At 44.3% G+C, this 26,078-nt stretch overlaps 1 protein-coding gene across 11 annotated transcripts in view; it reads right to left on the reverse strand.

Annotated features, from left to right (window-relative positions):
* PTPRF (protein tyrosine phosphatase receptor type F) overlaps positions 1-26,078 on the reverse strand; it is a 395,877-nt gene that overhangs the window by 94,393 nt on the left and 275,406 nt on the right. For all 11 annotated transcript variants that reach the window (XM_080406869.1, XM_080406872.1, XM_080406870.1 and 8 more), the window contains 2 exons: positions 19,089-19,277; positions 2,799-2,909 (listed from right to left, as the gene is read on the reverse strand). In XM_080406869.1, coding sequence (XP_080262995.1) covers positions 2,799-2,909; positions 19,089-19,277 — 300 coding nt within the window. The remainder of the gene's footprint in view (positions 1-2,798; positions 2,910-19,088; positions 19,278-26,078) is intronic.

Genomic DNA, 26,078 nt, shown 5'->3' on the forward strand with positions numbered 1-26,078 from the left:
AGCGGACAGATAGACCTGTCAGTCTAGAAGCAGAAGGCTTATGAAGGTTGCTTTCCAGCACGCTTAGTAAGATGAAAATAATAGCTTCAAGGAAAATGCATCCATTTTCCTTTACAAATCCCTGGTGTGGAAATGTTTTAACTTTTAATGAAGTCCATCTGTGCAGAAGTGCTGGCTCTAAAGAATTCAGAGAGACAAGACACTGGTGTAGCCTGCTCTTTCCTCCTCCTGTTCTTTCATTGATATAGGAAGCCCTGAGCAGCGCCTGGATACTTCTTCTCAGCACCCAGTATCTTCCTTTGTTAGCATGAAAAGTATGATAAAGATGCTAATGAGCCTGTGCTTTCTAACACAGCACACTCATAAAGGATTACCTGGGAGGCTAGAAAAGGGGAGGACATGATCAAAACCATAAATCCCAAGAGTCAAGAGACAAACAAACATTTGAACTATTAAAAAAACCCAGTAGGCTGTAAATAAGAGCAGGCACAAGCAGTACTGAGAACTACACAGGGTGGAAATCAGCAGTGCTGCTCAGCTGTGCTTTCCGAGAAAATGGTCAACTTCTTGGGTATTCAATACAATGATGGCAATCATTATGAAACCACCATGCAGTGGCAGTGCAGCCGACACAATCTCCAGCATTAATTAATGTCTTCTCTAGTAAAAGATGCAGGTACTTTCTGAGGACCCTACTGGAAGTCACTGATCCATCTAATGACAACCCTGTAGGATTATCACAAGAATAAAAAAAGGGATTCTTTTATTCTGCACCCTAGACCTCAGAAAGACACTTTCATTTTTTTTCCTTCCTTGTTGAAGAATAACAACATTATAATTTTTTGTAGAACATTTGCTATCAGAAAATGTAAGCCCAAATACCATCTAGGACCTAGTACGCACAGTGAATTTTATCTGAAAATAATTTATGGGGTATCCTGTCTTAAATATACAGCAGAGCTTTATCAGGATCACACAGGCTAGAGACTGACATTGTAAAGATTATGTGCAATAAAAAGGCTTGTTCCAAAAATTTATGTGTAAGAAAATGATAGTTAACAGTAAAGCATATGTCTAAGAACATGCTTTCTTCGGTGAACGTCAGGATCATCTCACATGTGTAGACTATCCATGGCCCATGCCTAGCCCAAACAGGATGGACAAACCTTGCTGAGCAGCAAGCCAAATGCAAAATTCAGTACATTCCTCAGTCCTACAGGATTCACTTGCTAAATAAAGAATGTTCATTAGTAAGAAATCAGAAAGTTGTTAAGAGAAGGTTTTTCTACCTCTTGAAGCTCCTGTGCCTTTTTTCAGTTACAGCTCTATTGGAAACAGAACATTGAGAGTCTGAGCATGTCACAGGAAGCGAAAGCATCCCAAATACTGCAGCAAAATGGCCGGGTAACCACACAAACCTATGCAACAACAGCCAACCTGGTAACTAGGATCCCTTCCCTCAAAGTGCAAAGTGACAATCTGGGATGTGTTTTAGTACAGCTTGCCTGAAAAATGAACTTGCAAGAATACAGGGAGTTTAAAATCATCCATATGTACACTGTGAGAGTGAAATGAGTGATTCCACTGCATAGATACAGCTTCATCTTCTGAATATGCTTAATTGGGTACTTCAGTCTTCCAAAGACTCTTATAATCCAAATTATGCTGCAAAATAAAAAAACAGTCCCCCAGAATAAGCAAAGAAAACAATGACAGAAGCCACCCCTAGCAACAAACACATAGTGTGTGAAGACTCAAAATTCTCATGTCCTCTTTCCATATTAACCAATGCATATACAGCTTTAAGATTGTATTTTCTTTCTTCAAAACAGAGGAAGGAAGAAATGAAGATGAGATTTAATTATTACACAGCTGATTTACTATGTGGAAATAAAATCTGGTTCTAACTTCCTCACAAACAATGGGTTGTACCAGCACATGAACTTTCTTTCTTTTGTTGGGAAAACCTGTAACTAAGTTTCCCAGGGGCTCCTGACCACTGGCTCTGGTTATACAGAGTTTCATATGAAGAAGCACGTTTTTTTGCCTTGTCAAAATTAACAGAAAGTGTACAGGGAATTTAGCGCTTGCTTCTTTCCAACCTAAGTCAAACACCTTTAATGTAGAGAAATGTAGGCAGGATACCGTCCTAATGTAAAACCTAGTTAATTCTGGTATGTTGAAAACAGTTTTAAATTGGCAACATAGCATAACCATTAGAAAAATCACTTTACATGAATTGCAGCTAATTTCCAGCAGGTTCCCAGTATGAGCCATTAATACTCAGAGGCTCAATCATCGATGCATATAAGAGAGATCAGGACAACTCCAAAAACCTGTTTGGTTTTTAAACATACACATTCCAAAGCAGAGGCCTAAGTATCAGCTCACCTATAGCTGAGCACCTCTGGCTCATCAGCACATGACCAGTTTTACACTCCTCCAGCCAAAGGTTAGTTTATACTAAAAGGATTAAGCACCCCTCGATCCCAGTTCAAATAGCTATGACACAAAGTTAAGGAGTTCAAGGACGAAAGGAATTCCAATTCTGCCCATATTTCAGCACTTTATGTAACACCATACAAACAGTAAAAACAGTTTTCCAGAAACGTGAGTCAAACCCGATGTGGATCAAAGACATATTGAACTCAACTCGCTGTTTTTTGAGCAAAGGCCACATCACACAATCCACAAAGTGTGATCAAGGCACTAAGACAGGTAACATACTCCTTCACTGAAAGCCATGGAGCCTTTTGGGCAGGAGGAGAGTGACCTACTTGGGTGGAAGCTGCTCTTACCTCGAACGTAAAGGTTAGCTGGGGCAGAGTAGCGGGTTCCTGCGCTGTTGGTTGCAACACATTCGTATTTGCCTTGGTCTGACTCCTCACTGTTCTCTATTTGTAGAGCTCCTGTATACAAACAAGAGGACAGAGACAATTCAGGTTATGGCAAATCTGGTAACTGAACAGCCAGCCTCAGAAAAGGAAGGCCATGTCTCATGCTTTTATATCTTCCTGGATAAGTATATTGTGATGTTCCCTGGACCCACAGGGTACCAGCATGCAGCCAAAAGGTACCCAGTCTGCTGTTAGAAGCTTGTGAAATAGATTATTGTTATTTTTTTAATGTACAGGGAACCATTTACGAACCACCCCAACCACTTATACTCATTGCTTCAATAAAGGAAAAAACCATACACATACACACATATTAATTACAGCTTTGTATGGAACTCCTGTTGAATAAAAGGACGTTTAATAAGCTTTTAATCAAAACAGCCAAGCACAAAGCACACTAACTGTAGCTGTTTGTTTCTTATCTGATGCATACAAAGCCTAGCAAATGCTCAACAAATTGCGACCTTCCTGCAGAAACTGGCAGAGTCCCACGTCTCCCACCTCACCACCCCTCCTTCCAATAGACATCCCCTTCTGAGAAAACACTTCGCTTTTCGTCAGCTTCCTCCATGTCAGTGATCTCCTTGTTCTTTCAGATTTCATGATATGTGACAAAAAAAGATTAGAAACTCAGTCTGACACATCAAAGATATACATCAATGCAATACAGGCATTTTGCCACACCGCACGCATGTGAAAGGCACCCTCGCTTTGTTCCAGCAGTGTCTGCTCCTCCAGCTTTGGGTCAGGAATAGTTGCTTAGCCCAGACTGCAGGTTCCTTGGGACATGATCTGATCCCACCCCCAAAGTGTCAGATGCGTGAGGGGTGCATGTAAATAACCGCAGTAATTGTCTGAGCACACAGAGTAGCAATTTACACAGGGTACTCATGATGTGGAAGTGAGTGCTGGCCTAATGTGGTTTTTTCTCATCTGCTCAGATTATTCCACCAGTGCCCAGCACCACTTGGCCTGGGAGGCTGGTCTTTTCTACAGCTTCTTGCCTAGCACAGATGACTGCAAAATTGGTCACACCTAAACTGCTCTAACCAGGCCCCATATGCAGACTAACAGACGGAGATGCAAAGAAAGATAGATGCGGGGTGTGTATGACAGCAAGCTGGCACTGCAGGAGCAAATGGCCATTGCCCAGACACTGAAGCGGCTAGTGCCCAAGCAACGTGGGAATAATTCTTAAAGTTCCTCCAAGTGCTCAGATTCTGCTGGTTAGGATTGCCTGTAAGGGAACTCTGCTCACAAACCATATACTGAACTAAAAGAAAACATTAACCCCTTTGCTTTTAAGGATTTGAACTCATTTCTGCCTGCCACGGTTCAAAACGACCACTGAGAGAGGCACTGAGAATAGCTGGTGAATTGCCTTCTCCCCTCTTGCTGGTTCAAGCTGCAGAGGTCAAACTCAGTTTTTCGTATCATCAGAACAGAAGAAAAACTAATGTGAATCAACCGCTGCCACCTACATTATTTAGAAGGATAAATTGAGACTGTAGCATAAGTCTATATGTCATGGGGAAAAATGAACTTCCCCAGGTTCTGCCATATAATAAAAATGATGTACAGAGCCCTCCCTATTGTTGCATTAGTGCTGGAAATGAGGCTTCAGCTAGACAGAGAAAGCTTGTTTGCAAAAGTCTTTCCACCTAGTAACAAAAGGACCTGCCAGCTTTCCCTAGCCATGGCACTTTCTGGACACCCACGGGCCAAAGCCTATAGACCACTGCTGCTTAATTCAGGGAGAATGCTGAATTTCTACATGCTGTCTGGGAAAACATCTTCAAGCAGACAGCAGCATGACAGGCAGTGGAGCAGGACGAAGCTTCCCAGCATTGACAAGACACAAAGCATCAGAGAATCTAGAAATGGAAAAGACCTATTAGGTTATCTTGTGCATCCCTGGGGGCTAGGGCAGGAATGCTCCCTGTTGTAAATGTACTTGTGTTCTGTCCAATCCCATTTGACATGGCCAAGTGATAGGTCTTTCACCCACTTCCTCAAGGAACTGATGCCACAGCCTGGTTATGCTCTCTGTCAGGATGATTTTCCTGGAACTCACCATTTATTTTTAGCTTCTTAATTTCTGCTCATTACTCTGTGGGCATGCATGTGCTGCAGAGTTCATTCTTAGTGCTTGCATCAAGTTTGGCTGGGAAAAGCTCTTTGCTGCAAAACATGCTCAAACTTAAAAAAAACCAAACACAAAAGAGTGGATGTCATCACCCTAAGGAAGACCCTACCTCTGATCTAGCCTGTAGCCCTCATCAGCTGGCTGGGCTGAAAGCTGAGCCAGCTTCAGGTGACAGGCAGTGATGTCTGCCTAGAAAAAAGTAAAATCCTTAAGACAGTTCTGCCATGAACACATACATTCTTATATGCCCCTTTCAGCCACTGAATATATATCACTGGTACTTATACCCTTTATACTTGTGATCACCACACCTCTTAAACGTCAGTTAGTCAAACTATTTTTCACGTCTAGGGATCTCAACATCAGCGCTGGAGAGAGAAGAGGAAAACATAACAGGATGAAGAGAATTAAGGCGGAGGGGAGTTTCAGATTACATGCTGTTATTGCCTGCCAGTTCTGCAGCCAACACAGACCAATTTCAAGAATCATACTATAAACATGTAATGTGTCAGCAACTGCCTGCAAGCTGCTCATGGACATTGGGCAAGGAATCCTCTTTTTTTTCTGGGTTGGCACAGCTATTCAAACTATGGTGCGTCAGAAGCAAGAGAGAACCCAGAAAGCAGAAGGGAGTTAATGTAAACCTCTCAACTGAACCAGAAAGAAAACAGTTACTGCAATAAATCATCATTAGACAAACATATAGATCCCACGTTACAGCTGACAGCCAGCAGAAAGTGGAAGGATCATAGTAAACTGACGGCAGTCAGTGGTACTACAGGGGTTTTCTTGAAGAATAACCTACAACTAAGTGATGGTTACAGAAAAGTGTCGGATATCTCAGGGTACAGAAATTCATGAATAAAGATAAGCTCAGATGTTGCTGGGATCAGAAACCTGCAGACACAAATGCATCTGAGCCTTGGGAAAAACTTGTGATGCATAAAATTGCTCCAGGCCCTATTGTAGTCATTCCAGAGAAAGACAACAGCTTCATCTCTTGGAGGGTTCAAGTCTAGGCTGGACAGGACATAAGGAGCTACAGGAAAGAAAGGCCTGAGTTCTGAGTAGCTCTGTTCCCTGATGTTCACTGAAGCTGCATCCAGATCCTCAAAAGTGCAGTGAATTCTTTGCCTTGAGAAGTGAAAAGGACCCGATTTCTATTCCTAGCCCTGTCAACATCTCATCTTACAATCTTCTGCACCTCTGCAAACCAGGGCTAGGAAGGCCGATTTACTTTTAGTATTTAATTTGGGATTTATGTTGCACAAGTTGCCAAGGGCTTGTTCACATGGGATGTTACTGCAGACTTCTCATACGGACTCCTGCGGTGCTCTAGTGCCTTGTTCTCGTTTGCATGGCTGAGTCCTGATGTGGAATCAGACAGCGTGGTTTCACTGGACACATGAGGACCATCTACCATCAGGACATGCCTATGGGTATGGAGAGGAGCAGCAAACCGCTTGTTTGGGAGCTTGTGGGGCTCTGCAGTAGTACACGTGCATCAGAGCAAAACTTTTCCCTGCTGAGCACCACTTGACCTTCACTGCCTCCTAGGCACCCTGAACCACAGCAGGGCTCCAGCAAAAGAGGGGCAGCCACTCCTCACCATTCTGTGATGTCCTGTCAATCTTGCTTGCAGCTCAGATCTGTTCCCGATAACACATCTCAGCTTACCAGGGAGCTGACAGTTCCTGAGAAAAACCCCTGGCTGCTCTCCAGCGCAGAATGGTGGTGACAAGGCAGAGCTTTCTGGAGTTGAGGGCAGGAGCTGGCCCTGCTGACTGACAAGCATCCCTTACAGCTTCTTTACTTTGTGATGATCTCTCCTTGTCAGTCCCTTCCCTCCTCTCCTAGCTTTTTCTTTTGCTCTTTAAACTCAGGCACAGATAGCAGCCCTGTTAGCAGCTCTCCAAGATACTTATCTATTCAAATATATTTGTGCTCAGGCAGAATCATTAGTTGCAGTGACAGTGGTTAAAAGAAGCATTTATAAAGTGTACTGCACAGAGAGAGCATGGGGAAGGTAGATCCTGATAAGGGCTGCTTCTTGGCAGTGCTGGGTACTGCTATGCCACGGAGGGCTTGTCACTCTCTTCTCTAGGTGACAAGCCAAATGTAAAAAGCTCCAAGCTGCCATACAAACTGATCTCTCTGAAATCCTGCTCCGTAGCCCATCGAGTGCTTGTGCTCTTTTTTCCCAGAGAGCACCGCACTGAGCTAAACACAGCAGCTCTTTGGGTGACACTCTTCTTTATCTGTTTGGGTCAAAGCTCCATCCCCAGCAGTGGGAGCAGCTCCATTTCTCTAGCAGGGTATTCACAACATCAGTCCCTCTGGTTCAGAGCAGGAGGACTGACCTTTTGCCCTGGTTATAAAATTAGACATGGAATGAAATGCTCCCGTAAGTACCCAAAAGTCAGAGGAACCAGTCTGCAGTCACAGCACTCATTTAAGGAAACGATGTGCAATGCAGATATAAATCAACCTGACCAGGGCCATTCCTCCCAGGGAAGAAGGAAATTTTGCCCATCCTGCACACTACAGTACCTGGCTACCTCAAGCCCCTCCTTTCCACCAGCTTCCTCCACAGAAACACCACCTGACTTTTCCTGAAGCAGTATTCTTGGCCACCCTTTCAGCCAGTGCTCAGGTGTGGGTCCCAATCCCCCTTCTGCTAAAAAATTCCCTCACAGAGAAAGTGAATTTTCCTAATAAAATCCAGGGAGCAGGGCCAGAGGCAAGCCCAGACCCAACATGGACCCGTAAATATGAATATGGTGGAGAAAGAGACATGGTGAAGCCCTGACAATGACCGAGTTGGACTCTGACACCCTGGCTGCTGCCTGAGATAACCAACACTCGCTGTGGGAGCTGTGAAAAACTGAAAGACACCAAAACCATGCAAGAGTCCCTAATAATGAAAATAAGCATTTCTCATCTTCACTATTTTTTGTAATTTATAACAGCAGCATCTCCCAGCTGCCACAGAGGATTGCACCTAGCCTCTACCAGCCATCATCACTGCCAATTATGCAAAACAAGATAACTACAAATATATTTTCATTGTTAGTGTTCATTACGGTTATGATGCCTGAGAGGCTGGTGACGGGCATGCAAGGGCGTGTTCTGGATGGCAGTGCTGTGGAGGAATCACTCTCCTGATAGCTCCTGATAGCTCCCAACTGCTGCCACCGAGTCGGGCTCAGTCAGAGAGGGAGTAGAGGAGACCCGACGTGCTCGGCAGCACAAGATCTCCTCTTAGCGGAGTTTCAGGACGCTCTGATCTTTCACCAGCAGGTACAGAAAATCTCGGGGGACTCTGCATCAGAAGCAAAACTACAGCACTGTCAAATACGCAGTAATGCCTGTGTGCTTCTAAAGGGACATGAGTCAATCTGAATCCCGACAGTAAGAAACATGGCATTACAAACATTTCCAGGCACTACCCCACCCAACCAACCTCCCCCCGACACTGTCTGCTCCTGCAAGCGTTATCTTCTCATTTTTAAATTGTTTTCCTTTTGCTTTTTTTTTTTTCTGACTGGAAAAGCTCAAGAAACATGAAAAAAATCCTATCATATACAAAGTGCAATCAAATGTACAAACACGTGCTCAAAAAGAGACAGCAAAATTCTTTGAGCTTTCTCTAATCTCTTTGGATAGCTTTATGCTCCAGCTCGCAGAACAGCATCGAAATACTGGAGCTATATTTAAACCAGCTTGCTTGGGACTGGAAAAGGTTTAGCTGCAGCTATACAGAAGTTGGTGCGGGTGTTTACCTGGCTTCCCAGACAGCTTCTGACACCCAAGTGAGCTGATCTAAAGTTAATTCAGACAGACCTCTGCTACGCTGACGTCTGCAGGGAAGCAATACTCTTATGTTTAGGAACCTCAGGTATTTCCTGTGGTGACAGAAAAGTAACAAATAAATCTGACTGGAGAGGGATAATGCCTGAGATGATGGTATTTCTTTACCTCCTCATGTGTATCCAATCTAATGTCTGTTCAGTCCAGCACCCACCAGAAACAACTGTGCCCTGCTTTCTTTTACAGTCCAGGGCAGGAAAATGCAGCTAGGTTTCAAAAAGTTTGAGTGAGTTCAACTCCAGAGAAATGCTGGAAATGAACATCTTATATTCTACTTTGAAAACAAGAATGGGGCAGAACTTTCTTAAACATGGATTCGCTGATACTGTCTGTGGGTCACCTTAAGAAACTAGATATTGCCTAACCTGGTGGGCATCTGCCAGCTCCATGTCCTCCTGATGAATAAATAGGGATTTCAAGATTAAATTACTACCTGGGGCAGTCCCAGAGGGGTAAAGAGTGAAGCTGCAAATGGAGATTCTGAATTATAAATGGGAGCTCCTCCCATTTCAGGGAAGCCAGAGATGTCTTGGACAGAAAGGACCAAGTGTATGAGGGTAAGGTCAAATGAGGCATTTAGAGAGAAAAATTTCATCCTCTCCGGAGGGGTGCATGGTAGAATTTCTCAGGCTATCCTCTCACTAACCACACACTGCTCCCTGTGAGTGGGTTCTCTGCTGCTCTGGGTAATGCTCGAACCTCTCAAGTACTCCAGACACACAACTCCTAGCAACACAGTCACAGCAACAATTAAATCAAACCAAAGCCACCCCTTCCCCCCACAACTTTATTACCAAAAGTGTTTGTTAAGGGTCATTAGTTCACCCTTCCTTTCAGACCGAATTAATGGATTCCAAAGCATCAAACTTACCTTAATGAGGAACAAGAGTGCAGCTGGGTATAGAACATGGCAGAACAGTCACTTCTACATGGACACAACCTCACCATCATAAAAGCACTTTCATCTAATCTGTCGTTATCTTTAGAAATTCAATGACCTCCATTTTAAATAAAAGGCATTAGAGGCTGACAGAAATCCTCTGGGAGAAGCCAGAGAGCAGCACGTGGCTTCAGTTTGCTCTCACAGAAATGTCATCTTTGACATTCAAACAGGACACATATTTTAAATAATGTCAAGAACATTCTTAAAATACCTCATCAGGACTCAAACAGGGGTGGGAAGGAGGGGTGGGGGTGCGGGGAACTTATGTTTTATGAGATGGATGGTTGTTTTCACAGAGATGCGTTCAGTTCCCAAGCAGGACGTATGGAGCATCCACGTGGTTCTGGTGCTGAGTCACTAATGTCATCAGCTAGGGCGGGCGCGCAGGGAGGTCCTGGGATGGCTGCACACTCAGCGTGCATGGCTGGGAGCTCAGAGCACTCGGCTAGTTAGCATTCAATCTGTCATTTCATTTTAGGATTTGCAGTAGAAATAGGAGATGAAGAAATAGTTTAAGGAGCTTGTAACATCACAGCTGTCAATCTCCAGTGTTCCAAAGGGAGGAATGACAGATATATAAGCCCATTCATATCGAAATAAGGTTTGCAGTCTTTTTCCCTGACCCAGATTTGCTACAGAGGCAACTTAATGAAAATACGCATCAAACGGCAATTCACATTTACTCTAAAATCACTTAACAGGAGCTGAAAACATTAACCCCCAGCAACAGAACCAGTTCCAAAGAGTCAGATTATTAACTTCCAGCAGTGATTCAGGGAAAAGGGGGAGGAAAGGAGAGAAGGGGGAAAACTGCACGAACAAGCTCGTGTTGATTTGTAGGTGGTAGTCATTCCGTCGAGAAATCCAGGGGTCAGTCAACAGGGGTAATCAAAATCACAAGAGAATTCAGAACGGCCTTAGCATGTAACACTGATTAACATGCTAAAGTTAATCTAAAGAGACAGCTTTGAGTGTTTAGGCTAGAAAAGACAACACTCCAATTGGAAAGTCATTACTGGTGCATACAGGCTGTGAAAAGTAGCCCGGGACTGTGCACACTGGGCTGTCAAACCAAGGATGGGTTTAATTAATGAAGGCTTAAAGTAGCCAGATGTACTTCTTATTCATCTATTTAAAACAAATCTTTGCACTGCAAAGCAACATCAGCATGACTGGCTCAGAAAGGGGAGTCTGGGGCAGTGGCTTTCCACTCTGTTGCCACGTTAGAGGGTCAGCACACTTGAAAGGCAAACATGACGAATGCAAACAAATGTGCTCCTTATTCCAGAGCCAGATTTGCTCAAACTTTCAAGAATTTATCTCCCTCTGATTGGGGTTTCATGACCAGCAGCAGCAGCAGTGAAGAACGTGACTGTTCTCTTGTGAAAATGTTACCTCCTTACACTTACACCAAAGCAATCCATCTAAAACCACCTAGACACAAAACCTTAGAGGCCACAACTCTGTGGGAAGTTCAGAGACTTGCAGGAGCTGCAGGAGATGTCAACCCTCCTGTGGCGGAAAGGCCAGGGCCCATTTTCCAGTTTGCAAACTTTCCGTTGAATAACCCCCTTTCAACAGTGCAAAATCGCAATGGATGAGTCTACAAGAAATCACGCTAGAAACCAATCAAAAAAAACACACTAGTGGGAGAGTGCAAATGAGCGAGAGCGCTGGCAGTTAGGGCTGAGAGTAAAAGCTGGAGATGAGAAACACCAGAGGAGAAGGGACAAGGCAGACAGGAGATGGAGTGACGTGACAACTGGAGGCACATTTCAGCATTCTTACCTCTGATCGGTGTACCACCTGGTGAGGTAATTTGAATGCAAATAAGATTAGAGAGAAGCATTAGTACAAAGAGGAAAGGAAATTATAACTAAAAAGCAGAAAGTTTTTTTTAAAGCTAGAATTTGTATTAGCGCGACAGGAATAAACAAAAAGAAACTGATGTGCGATAAAAGTCAGAGTGACACTCTCAGGAGGTTAGTAAAGCTCACTGCTTCCAGGACTGCAGCATCCAACCCTGCATCTTGCCATTAAAGCCACCACCCTTATGAACCGGGGCCAAACTAGAGCTGCTGAGGTGGCATTGCTGGCTGGCCTCACCACTTGCATTCATCCACACCACTGTTCAAGCAGTTGAGATGGAGGGAGCGTTGGGAAGATGATGCAGTGCCCCCTTCATTCCTCATACAGAACAAGGAGGGGGTGTCCTGGGGGCTGTGTGACCGTGAGTGTGCTGGGCAGGAGGGGTGGAAAGCACATGGTTGCGGGCACTAGGTGCAGTTTTGCTTTGAGGTTAGAATGACCAGTGGGACAAAATCTGCTCACTTAAAGAAATTAAACTAAGGGGAGAGTGTAACAAATCAGTTTTGAGCCATTCTCTGCATTCACATAACCCTTGCATCAGGTTCCCTCCGGCAAAAAAAAAAACGGTGTCATGCAGAATTAGCTTTCCATACAGAAATATTTTGAAATGAGGTAGTTTCTGGTAATGTAACAATGGCATGCTGGCCAGACCTCTGCTGTTCCTGCCTGATTTGGATGTTAGCTGGAGAAAGGAATCCCTACCCTCTTTATAAGGCACTGGAGATAATTTTACATGCTACAATGAAGAGTATCTTATAAGGAGGGCTTCTTTGGGAGTGAGGTTAAGTTATCCTGTTGCAGTGATCTGTCAGGGTTTGTTTTATGAGGTCAGTGTGTTTAGCAAGTGGAGGATCCACTGGTCAGTGTCTTGAGTTCAGTGTACAATCAATAATGAAGCATGATTAAAGGGCAGATACTCCAGCTTGGCAAATTGGCAGGGAACCCTTTTAATTCCCACTTTTGTCCCCTTGGTCTTATTTTGCACACATGAAGGCTGTTAGTATAAGGGAGAGATTCATGCAGATCAAATCTGTAGGCAGTCCATGGTATGTGTTGGTTTTATGCAGATTTGTAGGATCTGAATACCAAGCACTTACCAAAGAAAACTGAGGAGTTTAAACAGACAGAAAAACAGGGTTAAACAGGACACAGTGTGCCAAATCATGTTCAGTGTATTGATTAATAAATACCAGTATGCATACAAGAGTGTCGTGTATCTCAGATTTACAGCTCATTCCATTATCCACAACAATGATCACCCAATGGGAAAGAAAGACAGAAAAGAATTTCTGTAAATACAAAGAAGGCATATTTTAAGCATGTTTAACTTGCCTCTTAAAAAGTAATTACAATATTTATACTTTTTTTTCCCCAGTAACTACACTTCCTTTAGGCAGAGTCCTTTCTCTAAGCAAAAGCAGCAATTCAAACTACTCATTTTAGCATTTTCCTCTGCCAAGATGACATTAACCCATTTTAACTTTATGTCTGGTTACATTTTCTGACACTTTATATCCACAGATGACTGAAGCATCAGGAAAGATCTTGCAGTGACTGAAGTTGTGGGTAATCTCTCTCTTGCAGTAATAAATCTGCTGCTTATTTATCTATGTTAGTAACTACCGCTACCCTAGACAGAACAGTTACACCCAGAGATACTCGCATGGAATAGCACAGCCATGGAAGACAGGGTTATTTCTTTTAGCCTGTTTGGAAAGTTTGCCAAGTGGTATTTTTGTTCTGTTTGGTCTAGGGCCTCCCTCCTCTCATCCCCCCTCTTCCCCTGTCCCCTTCCACAATTCTCAGAGTTAAGAAAAGCATCACCACAGTGTGTCACTTCCCATGGGAATGGTGCAATGACTTTGAGCACAAGCCTACGGGGCAGGAGACAGGACTTCCTTCTCTCTCATCTGGCTGAAATAGGGTTTGTTGTTCTGCCCTAGAACTGAAAAGATTTGCAGCGAATCTTTAAATCTACTCCCTGTAGAGGTTAAACCCTTTCTCTAATACACAATTGTCTACACAGAGCTCTAGGAGCAACTGCATACTTGAAGCAGATTCCCTAAAACCTAAGTGTGACCAGCTCATTTTTTCCTGCATTAAATCCCAAACCTCCTGGCCTCTAAATGTAAGCCAACCCTTGTGGGAGCAGCACAGGCTTGCTGTATTTAGCACGGTGTTTGTTCTGGGTCTCTCTCACCTTTGCAAAGTTAAGACATTCACTCTTCACTCAGAGGACACTACTACGGCGAGTGCACAAGGCTTTTCTGTTGGACCCCAAATTTCCTCATCCAGAAGGAATAAAAGTTTCCATTTGCCCTTCACATCATATGACAATGCGTCTCTGGCTGTTGTCCTTTTAGGGTGTCTCTCAAAGGGACCAAATCAAAGCACAAAGACCACAACGTGCCAACATGAAAGAGCCCATCAAGTGATGGAGGTGCCATCACTTGAATGGTTATTAAGCCAAGCTGTGCCCTGTGATTACCAGGCCGCTTTATTAAAGGGCACCTCAAGATCAAACTTCAAACCCAATTCCTTGTGTTTGAAAGGTTTGAAACACTTACAAGGAAGGAGAGTTTATTTCCCCTTCATGATAATAGTCACTGAATAACATCCCCTACATTCACTTCAGTCAGGAATGAACGCCAACCCTGACATCCTCTGTGTACCGAAAGCACACAGCCAGGCACCCAAAGCAAGGCAAAACATAGGATGACACACTGGAAAACCCCATGGGATTATGTGCCTCAGTATTTCCCAGTGTGGAGGAGAGGGTCTGTTGGAGAAGGGACTTTCACTCTCTTGACACAAACTCACCCCAAACTTATCAACACACCATTCTCTTGTAGGAACCTAAACCACCAAAAAAATCACTCCAAAGCAACATCAAACAGAGAAGCCAAGGCTCTTGCTGGCTGCAACTGGGCACTAGGGCAGCGCAACACTGAGTTGGCTACTTCCTAACACAGTTTTCGGGGAAACTATTTTCAGAAATGAAAGTACTACAGAAAAGATTGCAGTAGGCAGTCTGCGTGGACCATCACTGCTGCGTGTGCCTCACACAGCAAGACCCAGATGTGCAGTACAGGTTCTTCCAGGGCACAAAATTTCGATCATTGCCCAGTCAGTCCTCTCTGAGACAGGACCCATCCTCATGTGGATTTTCTCACCCTTTTGGGTAATAGTCCCTAATCCTCATTCTTTTGGGCTATCCTTAAACATCTTGTCCCAAGTTGATACCCATTTGATGCCTGCACTGAATGTCTTCCACCGAGTACTGACTGCTGGTTATTATCAGTGAAGCAGGATATAGCCAGCACTGCCATTTCACTAGGACAGGCACCACTTCTTTTTGCAAATTTGTTCTGTGTATGTTGGATATTCCTTTTGTTTCCAAATAAGCAGTGCTTCTACCTATAGGATCAAGACTAAAATGAAAATGCTTGCTGGTAACTCTGAGAAGCATAAATGCAGCAAGATGATGTGGTGAGCTGGCTCCTATTGCTTCTTTGTTAGAGGCACCTACACTTTTCCACAGAGTGACTGAAATTAGCTGCAGAGCCCTCTCCAATACTTCACTTGCAGTTAGTTGCCTGAAAGCCACACTAGGGTGTAGGGCACGGTTCTGTAACTCAGTTAATTGATGATTAGAAAAGAACGATCCTTGTTTTAAGACCAAGTTCTTTATTAGATGAAAGATGACAATACTCCCTGAATTTCTGAAGTTTCCTTACATGGCAAAGATAACTGTATGTTAACATTCAGAACAGTTATTTATTCCAATTTGACATTTTGTTCCTGAGTTTTCTGAAGAGCAAGGTGAAAGAGAATTCTTTAACTATGAAACTCACTGGAAGAATTCAAGAGCTTTGAGAGTATGAATACAATCGGAGTTGCTCTGAAGTCTTCAGGAGCTTGCGATCCAAGAATCTTTACAAAAGAACTGTGAAGCACCAGCACAATCTGATCTATATTGAGAGTTTCTGCCACATGATCAACTGATTTTAACACCTGGTTAGAGGTGTAACACTGACCCTTGCTGCTAGAACTCATATGCACATCACCTGTGATACTACAATGTCTGGACAGTTTTAAATCAGTTCAGCGGAACAGGTTTTAAACAAGTTATCATGCTGGGGAAGCTTCCCAGCCCAAAGCTGGCCTTAGATCCGGTGTCAGCGACTGTGAGGCAATGACTTGCACCCTGGGGGAGAACAAGGAGTTGTCCTGAGTCACTGCATTTGCAGAAAAGCAGCCTCTCCACAAGAGGTGGGAAGTACTAGCAAGATGAACAAGGGCTACAACAAGCATGAGTCAGAGACCTTGCTTTTGCCTTGATCTGTGATAATGGAGATGAAAACTTGTATTTATTTGTGTTCTCATCTCTACAGCAATTAGCCCAACACCTACTAACAAAACTACCCAAGAGCTGGACCTAAAAAAGAATTAAGCATTACTTGGGAGGAAAGATCTACGTATTCAGGAGAAAAGGGGGAAAAGCCCTCTAAATGTATTAACTCATGCTAATTGTCAGAAGGTTTAATGAGAAAAATGCATGAACACACATATAGATGTAATTAGTAAATGAGGGACAGTAGGATACACAGCACATTTATAAATTGTGTATTTGCTCCTGACAAAGACACCAGTCCTCTGGGGTTAAAAGAGCCTAGGATGACAGCTTCGTTGTCTTTAAACCACAAACTCTTCAGTATCTTGACAGAAGATGAACAGACCTCTAGAAACTGATGTTCAGAGCCCCCTTGGGCACATGATCTGACTGCATGCAAGTTCAAACACCCACCTGAAGGCCCCAGAGCACCGCCAGCCCACATAACTGTGAGTGTCAGAAGAGAGCACCTTTCCCAAACATGCTGCTTCTTAACCTCTAACTATTTATTCCACACTAGGAGTCTGAAATCATCCCTCAACCGACTCTTTAAGTCAGACTCCGAAGCTGCTTTGACCCTTATGACCTATATTTAGTATATCTGAATAATGATATTATATGTACTCATTGAAGGTTGGACACTCTATATATGCAATACTGGGCTCACACCATGCTGTAGCTATTTTAACTATATTACATCTGTCTAGCTTTTATTGGGTTTTAATTAAATGAAATTAAATGAGCATATATTTAGACTGAGATAGTATAAACTGACATTCATGCAGATATGCCAGGCTGGCTGTAAGATATGATCTTAATGGAGCAGAGACTTTGCAAACTATTAAACTCTCCCATATAATGAGGTATCTATTTAAATACTCTTTTCTTTGAAAAACAACTCTGCCCCACTATGGTGTACTGCTGGAGAGCTCAATTAGCACCTTGCAGAATGAATCAGACGCTGCCCAACCCATCACAGAGGGTGACTGCAGTCAGTAAGCAGGACTCAGACACATCGAAGTACAGGCCCTACTTTACTTCAACTAGAAGTATAGGGAAAAGCCACAAGTACAAGCAGGGGTTGGATCTCTGGCCCATGAGAAGTGGTAAACTTCTTGCTCCCTGCTTATGCCAGGGTGGAGCAGAGCCTTGGTGAATCTTGGCATCATATCACCAGGTCCCTGAAGATAAAGCTTCACTCATATTTGGAAGTCTCTTGCATTGAACTGTGGAAACCTCCCTTACTACATTAGAGAGCTAATCAGTTTCTTTTGTGAGTCTGAGGAGGTGTGCGCTGCTCATTGATTTCTAAAAGGTTCCCTTGACAGACACCTCCCTTGGTAATTACTGCGTCTTCAGCAGGCAGCCAGCTCTGGAGTTTGAATCCCAGGTGAAATATTCAATTGAGATGTTGATCAAGAACAGCGAATAGGAAGCAAAACTTGGACACAGTGACAGGGTTTACTATTTGTTTTTAAACTTTCTATCTCACTAAACTTGTGAAGCAGCTGGTAGAGAGGCAGCCAAGTGCCTGTGAGAAGGAAGCTGGAGAACATACAGCAAGTGCATCAGGAGCTGCCTTGCTGCTCATTTATGGCAATTTCTGATGCCGATTCAGTCAGCTATGAAGTGAAACACATCCATGTGCACTTTCCTACTGCTGCTTCCTAAAGCTTCTCAGAATAATTAACAAGCGTGATATTTTCTTTCAGCACAAACAGATCAAGATTAAACCATGTTGTGGGGGAGATAAGCTAAAGGTCACTGGGAAATTTCATAAGCTATAAATGCATTAGTATAATTAGCGCTCAGTGCTACATCAAGGTGGGATCAGGAGTGTCAGGCTGGGTTCTATTTTTGATGAGAGTGATGTCTCATTACCCACTCCCCCAAGCAGAAGCCTACTTCTTATCACCCAAGCATCACCAGATTTATGCAGAGGGCTCCTACTATGGGGAAATGTGTCAAGATGTTCACCTTGCTAGGAGGAAGATGGTGTTGTCCTGGCAGCAGCACTCATAACAAATGGCTTTTGAGTGCCGAGAGATACATTGTGGCCAGGCAAGGCAGTCAGCCTCTTATTTAAGTGTGAGACCCTTCTAGAGCGAAGTTGTTCAGATCTGTCCCTTCTGTACTTTATGTAGGGTACTGTGGGCTTTTTCCCCCAGACTAAAGCTGCTGTGCATTGTTAAATAGCCACTGAATTCACGCTGGGGAGCTGCACTTCATCAGTGAATAAAGCAACGTTTTACTTTCTTTAATTCTCTAATGGGCCTTACAGTCTCAGGAGACCGAACAGTGCAGCAGAAAAACAAGAGCTGCTTGCTAAAATGAGTGCATTCTTAGTCACCCACAAGAACTAACCGCCTGTATTTCAAAAAGCTAGTATTTGGCTTATCAAACAAAAAAATCAAAAAGAAATGGTATATTGCAAAACTGTGTCCACTTTCCTTTGAAATCCATAGAACTGGTGCTTCTTGGATTTTTCTTTATTCTTGTAGTGCCACACAGCAAGAGTGATAAAGATCTCAATAGAAAGCAGAGCACTGTCTTGCAGAGTCTATGTAAGGAGTGAAGTAGTACGTGACCACTTATTGTAAAATCTCAACCAGTATCTCATTGTCCTGATTTGCACTGTGCTCCTATCAAAAATATCTGAGACCTGTTGAGTTGGTAGTGAAATGTCTGAGCCTACCAAGGACTGGGGGCTATGTCAAGATGGTCTACCGAAGAAGGAATCCACGTGATGTTCCAAAAGGCATGTCCACTCTAATGTCTCGATATCCTGCCAGAGAGGATCAGCTCCAAAAACTGTTTTTATATTGTAAAAGAAACAAGCTCAAATCAAATTGACATCTGGGTTTAGAATTGCATTTCAGCATTTCAAGGGAAAAAACAATAGCAGCAATTAAAGAGAAATGGGAGGAAGAGTGAGGAGGTAGGGAAGGCTTACTTGCTTTGCTACCTTACCCGAGCGGAGCTGCTTGATTCGCCCATTGCTAGTTGCGGTGTCGACAGGCAGGAAATCCTTGAACCAGGAGATTTCAGGATCAGGGTTACCGCTGGCAGCACAGAGCATTGTGGCTGTGCGGGCCTTTTCCACCACCTTCAGCTGCGGGCCCATGTCAATGGTCGGGAAGCCAGCTGGGAGGTGGTCTTCTGCAAGAGGAAAAAACACACAAGGTTAGAGAGAAATGTTCGGGTGTAGCAATGGGATATGGTTGTAGTGACAGCAGTGCCATGGTAGAGCATCTGTGCCTCTGTTGGAAAACAGCAGCCTGACTTCCCTACTGAGAAGCTTTTCAAGCCCTTAAAGCACATTAGGCTCTATAATGAGCATTCATTACACCAATAGAAGCTTCCACTAAATTTAACTCCATTTAAATCAATTGCCTTGGGAAACGTCCATAATTTTCATTGATATGTAAGCTCCATCTATTGTTGTTAATAATTCAGTAAAAGCAGGTATTTGCCTTTTTGTGGGAGGACTGAGTTGAAGATAACAGACAAACACAAAGCCAAATAGCTTGAGGCATCTTGAAAAACAACAGCTAAACAATAAAACCCTTTAGAATGGTCCAGAGAGGCCCATTTTCTCTTTTTTTGACTAGGAACATTCTGTCACACTGGTAGGATAGCCTGTAAATCTCTTCTTCATGCCCCCAGATCTGATTCAGAAGGCTTTTAGAAATTAATGAAAGTAAAGCTAATGAGCCACACTCTGCTCATGAGCTGCCTCACCAGACTGTGTTGTGGCATGCTCCTGGTGCATCTTCTGGGCTGCAGAGAGCAACAGAGGTGTGCAAGAAATGGCCAGCGCACACTCTGTACGTCTTACTGAAACACTATAAAACAAAGCACCCCCATACCTGCTGAAATCATTCATACAGCAGGTATGAAAATAGTTAATTGGGTTTGCTGCTGCAGAGCAGGCTCAGGTAGGCTGGGTGGAATACATTAGGCAGCCTTCACTGATAAAAGACAAGGCATGCTCCAACATCGTCATTCAATAGCAGCTGCAGAACAGGGCTCATTTACTCATTCTGTGGCAAGATGTACTGTACTCTGCTAAGCCTGAACTGCAATCAAAAGGACATACTTACGCAGAAAAAAAGAACTTGAAGAACATTAAGAAGCTTTTAAAACACCAGAAACTCAATTATTTCTAGTATGTTTCTTTTCCCCCCTGTTTTGAGGGAACTTAAGCAAACCTTCTTCTGTGGCAAATCCAATTCTACAAGGCTCTGAGCTCACTGCAGTGTTTAAACAAACAAGACCTCAGCATCTTCTCAAGTCCCAGAGGAGTCTGAACTTGCTGCAGTCTGATTTTTCCTGCTATCACCACACATCTGGAACTGTACCCCTCAATTCTGACAGGAAGGTACTGGTAATAGGCCACCTCAGGTGCTTCCTTCTACCTGTACTGCCACACCTGCAGCACAAACACGGCCTGTGGTGGCTAATCTTACATATTCCCCTCCAAGATCTCTGGAGAATCCCCAAGACTCTTGACTTGCTCGCAAATCAAGACTCTGTAGCACAAGGCAACATCTCCTGTAAACAAAACAATGCCCTGGAATATTGTTTTTCTTTTTAGATGAGAGCGACTATGAAGCATCCAGGGTTTTCTAAGGGGAAAAAAATGGTTCCTGATGCTTATTAAAAGCACAAACCACACTTCTATCTCCCAGACTGGCCTCCCTAGAAACCTCTCTCATCATGAGCAAACATAAATGAAATTATTTTTTTTTAAATGAAAGGCACCATGAAAACTAGTTCTTTTTTAATTTACTCTCCATTGATTTTCAAAGACAAAAGGTACATAGAGCTTAACTGGAATGACACCAGAGCTAGCATTCAATAACAAGCAACAGAAGCACTCAATACTGAGCAACCACAATGCGTACTCCTACATGGCTGAAAAGAAACAAAAGAAGGGTACACACCGAAGTACAGCATGCTATAGACTGAAAAGCAAAGGAAGATACATAGACAAAGCAGTGAACAATGACGTTCCCTTGGATTGAGGCCAAGTTTGCCTAAAAGTGCATCACCTTGCTATTTACGGTACTGAAAGCAGATGTTTACTCTGGGGAGGCTGAAAACCTGAAGTGATCTAATCTAATCACCATGATTACCATGTACAATCTTTTCTGGTTTGTTCAAGATTTTACAAAGAGTACACTGAGCCGAGTATGCCCGGTTAACTTCATCCAAAGTCTGCGTGGAGGCTTAGCACACACTAAAAGCAAACCTGAAAACAGCATTTGGGCAAGAAATCTCTTCCCATCTGCAATGATCCTTTGCCCACAAACCCCAAGAAAGATCAGAAAATCTTTCACAGGGGCTGGGTCCACAGGTACACGACCAGCCTGCTGCACTGGAGGTGACTGATCAAAATTAGCAGTTTGCAATGAGCCACAGACCAGCAGAAATTACATGATCTAACTTTAACTTCACTGGGTACAACAGAGAGATGCTGATTACAAAGACCCAGCAGCAAAGCTACTTCTGTCATACCAGAAATCTTAGATCAAGTCTCTTCTGGACTCCAAAGGGATGTACAGCGCTGCTCCCATACCATGCATCCCCTGCAAGCCCAGATGGGAATGCTGGGCACTCAACATGTGGACAGAGGGCAGAGGCAACCACTACTTGATGGCCCTCAGCCCCCAGCCCCCATGCCGAGCTGGACACAGACAGGCACAGGCAGGCATGCAGGGCTCACGTGGCACACACTTTTTCCTCTTAACTGCACACAAGCCCCAAAACTACTGTGGCAAATGACAGTAGTAGAGAAGTGGTGCACTTGGTGTAGTCAGAGCCACAGCAGGATCCCCAGGCTAGCACTGGTACAGCCCAGCTCCCGTGCAAGCCTGGAGACAGAAACCTGCCTGTCATCTGCTATGGCCACACCACCACCAAAACTCAAGCAAGCAGCGCTGGCATGTCTGGGTCTACAAAAATGCACAGGCAGCAGGGACTTGTTTGATCACTTGTCAATCAAACGTAGAGGCAGCGGTGGTGTTTAAGAGCAGCAGCGTGATTCCAGGAGGCTGCAGTCTCAGGCCGCATCACTGTGTGAGGAGATGCCAGGAGCAATCTAACAGCCGGTCTCTAATGGCACCACAGACACCCGGAGGCCAGGGCTCACCTGCTGTTAGTTCTAGGGTAGCTCCAGGGGACCTGCACTGGGCCTAGGTCACAGTGTCTGGGGCTCAAGCTCAAGGGGAGGATGAGGACCTTCTCCAGAGATGGTCCAAGGGCCTCAGGTGCCTGTACCATCACAAAATGGGGGACCTCTACTGTGCTAGGTCTCCTCTGTACTGTGTGCCTCTGGCAGCCCTCTGAACCCTCCTGGAGAAGAGTGGCTGAGGAGTAAACCTGAGCTGGTCACACCGCAGAGCACAGCCCAGCACAAGCCCATGCCTGCCCTGTCAGCAACACTCTTGTAGAGATAACAGGGCTTTGTTCCAGCCCGGCTTGGCGTTGCTGATTTCACTGGGATGGCGAGGGATGTCTCTGTGTTCAAACACTACAGGCAACGATAGGAGTTCAGAGCTGTTCTTGCCTTGCCTTCCCCTCCGGCAAAAGTCTAATCTAGGTCTAATTATGAGGCTCAGTCATGCCTCAGCTCCTTTCAGCCCTTGCTAGCTGTACTAACTTGTCCGCATACAGAGCTCGGCAGTAATAGCTATCCTCCTATTCATGCCAATATGTGGCTACCCTTATTTTAGACAATGAGTTTGTCAGCACTTGGTTTTATTCAAGGACAGCTAGAGTGCTTTTAATACACATTAAAACAAGCTCTGAATCTGCTTTCAAGCACAGACTATCTAAACCAGTTTCTCTTTCTGGGTTTCAGATGCTTTCAGAAGGGGTATGCTTCAGGTAGGCATTAGGTTAGAACAAGTAAAATTGAGGCACAACCAGGATTTTTTGGGAGCATTGCAAGCTCTCATTTCCTCCATGGACTACAGTAGCAGAAGCAGGAATGACAGAAAGCAGGAAGAGAAGAGAGAAGCAGGAGGAAAGGAGTGGGAAACAGCAAGAGAGAAAAAAAGGAGTATGTTTTGCAGTTACAAACTGAAACTTGGAAGATCCATGACCAGGCTGAGGTCTTGCTAGCAGCAGTCACCAAGAAGCCAGGAATGCCCCTCTGCCATCTAGCATGACAGCATGTGCAGAGGATCTCTCACGCTTACTTGACAACTCCCTTTGCTAATCTCTTTTCTGAGGTGACAGAAATCTAAACCCTGTTCTCTTACATTTCTTTTGTGCCACACATTTCCCATCTTTAAGAGAAAAGCTAAGGTAAGAAACCTTTCCCACTGCCCCAAACTGGAGCTGAGACCTCCTTTAGAGCAGCTGCAATTATGTGGCTCATTCACCAGCTCCCCAGAAAACTACCTTTCTTGAGGATGCTGCTGTGAGACACGTACCCCTTGGGGTGTCCTTATTTTCTGCATCACTCCAAATATCAAGTGATGATAAGGGACACAGAGGCAATTCCATTTTATATCTTATGAGAAGCACGGATCAGCCCCAGCATGGAACAGTATGTGGGTAACAGCTGCTCACAGAAAAGGCCTGCAGAGGAGTCTCTGGTGAGCACAGCTGTTGATGGCTGAATCCTGCACGATTACCCCCAGGATTTTGCTCAAAACTTGTAATCTCTCACAGAACAGACAAGTTGGAGGGGCTGGGTATCACGTTCCTACTAGCGCAAATGCCATATAACACTCACTGGTCTTGCAGCCATATGGTTGTGCTTTGGGGGTCATATCATGACTTGGCACCCATAAAACCTTCCCCCTACCACTGTGAATTTCCTATGTCAATGCAGGAAACAGTATTTTAGAAATGATAGTGCAAACTGTAAACACGTTTATGGGAATTATTTGTCATACTACTCCTCCTATAAAAGCCAGGGCTGCTTAGTATTATGAGTCCAATTGTTCAGATTGCTGAGGGAGAGGAAAAAAAATACCAAATACGACTTGGAAATAGCAAAAAGTAGCTTCTCTATATACGACAGCTACAGTTGTGAGCTTAAATCTCTTACAATAACCTATCAAAACCACTGCCCCACTAGAAGGTGTGTTCTCAACTCATTTCAAGTGAGATATTGGGCCTTATCCCCACACAGGGCTGGAAACAGCTTATCTGGGCCACTGGCTCCTGCCAGCCTGCATCAGCTGAGGAATTTCCAGCCCAGCATCAATTTTAGGGGCTTGGTAGGGATGACTAAAACACAAAGCTGCTTTGTTTTCAATTCTGCCAGCTATCTGAAGCCACTCAGGAGCATGTGGTGCTAGGGACAAAGCCAGAAAATGGGTTGAGGGCAGAGATCTCTCTGATAAACGCACTTGACTGCGGTCAGCATTGCACAGGAGCAGGATGCACGCATCACAAGCTATTTCGCATGTTCCCTACCCATTCGGTGAGGCAGACTGGGATCTCACCCAGCTCCAGTCACCAGGGCTGAACCACTCTTGGTAAGAGGCAGCAGCCTGATGCCATATAATGTAGGATGTTGCGGGGGTAACCCTTGCGTACTGACAGGCTCATATTTGATGGATCAACGGAATTACTTTACAAATTCTGCAAGCTTCCAAATCTCCCTTTGAGACACTGAAACGCATTAGCAAGTACAAAATTACCACTGCAAGGATGATAGCCTGGGTAGTTGGCAATATTAACTAATGAAAGATGCAAACCAGTAAGATCGTAAGCACATCACAATCCAGGACATCTGTTTGCTGAATAAACAGCCCTAATTCCTTCAGTACAGGTTACACAGGCGGCTATTCAATTACTGCAAGACAATCAAAAGCAGTCGAGCAATCCAGCGGCCTAGAAGAATGGCATCATTTTACATGATAAGAAAACCCTGACACCACTCTGTTCAGGTTCAACTGAAGCTGCACAAAGAGCATTTTATCAGCCATTTTGAGGCGACGCTCTCTTCCTGCATCCCCCTTCTTACAAAAGCCCCCTAAGAGGTGAACCAAAAATACTATCTAAATTTGTGGTCTCCAAAGGCTGCCTGGTGTTGGGCTACCACCCATGTGGGGAGCAGTGGGAGGAGCGCATTTGTGCGTGCTCACTGCTGGAGCCAAGTCTCATGCAGGCTAATGAATGCCCCGTCAACACTGGCACCACCTTGTAGTTGCCTAAGGAAAAGGTGGGGCAGTGAAACCAACCTGTTTCAAAGGCAGCAAAGTCTTAATTACTGGGTTAGTTAAGTATAAAACTGTTTCAGGCAGGCAGAAAATACAAACAGTCATCTATTGATGACAAGGCTTTTAATGACAAATCTGCCAGTTTTGTATGACATCACGCCAACGTGACATGCTGAAGCTGCCTGCTGAAAATGGGGGAGAAGGGCGCAGATGAATGGGTGGGTGTGGAAACAAGCTCCAGAAGGACTTCTCTGTGTCATGGTGTAACCACATGAATTACTGCACAAGAGCTTACAGTAAACAAAGTATTTGCTATCTCTTAGGAAGATCACAGCAGCAGCAAAACAGTTCACAAAAGAAAGAATCTGAGTCAGTTCAAAACAAAGAAAGTACTGTAAGGAAAATTCAAGAAAATACGAGACTAGACACGGCAGAAGAGGATAAACCGTCAGGCAGATTCCTGCCCCAGGGGCTCATGGTGTGGGAGCTCACAGGACCTGCTTACTGTAGAGGTTGTGAGTCCATAAAACACCTGATGGAGACAGGGCTACCCTTCAAGTGCCAGAAGGGCGCAGCTAACGTTGTCCTTTTATGGCTGACAGCAATTATCTCCATTTGCAAGCTACTGATACCTTTCCAGTAGCGTGGCTGGCCATTCCCAAGCACCTGTTTATCTCAGAGGGGAGCAGGATAGCTTTGCAGAGAGGCAGGTGTTCCCAGGGGCAAGACACAGCAGCACCTCCCAGCTGGCTCTGACATGGATTCAGCCTGTGCT

Source organism: Falco punctatus (assembly GCF_963210335.1).
Source record: "Falco punctatus genome assembly, chromosome: 11".
NCBI classification, from domain to species: domain Eukaryota; kingdom Metazoa; phylum Chordata; class Aves; order Falconiformes; family Falconidae; genus Falco; species Falco punctatus.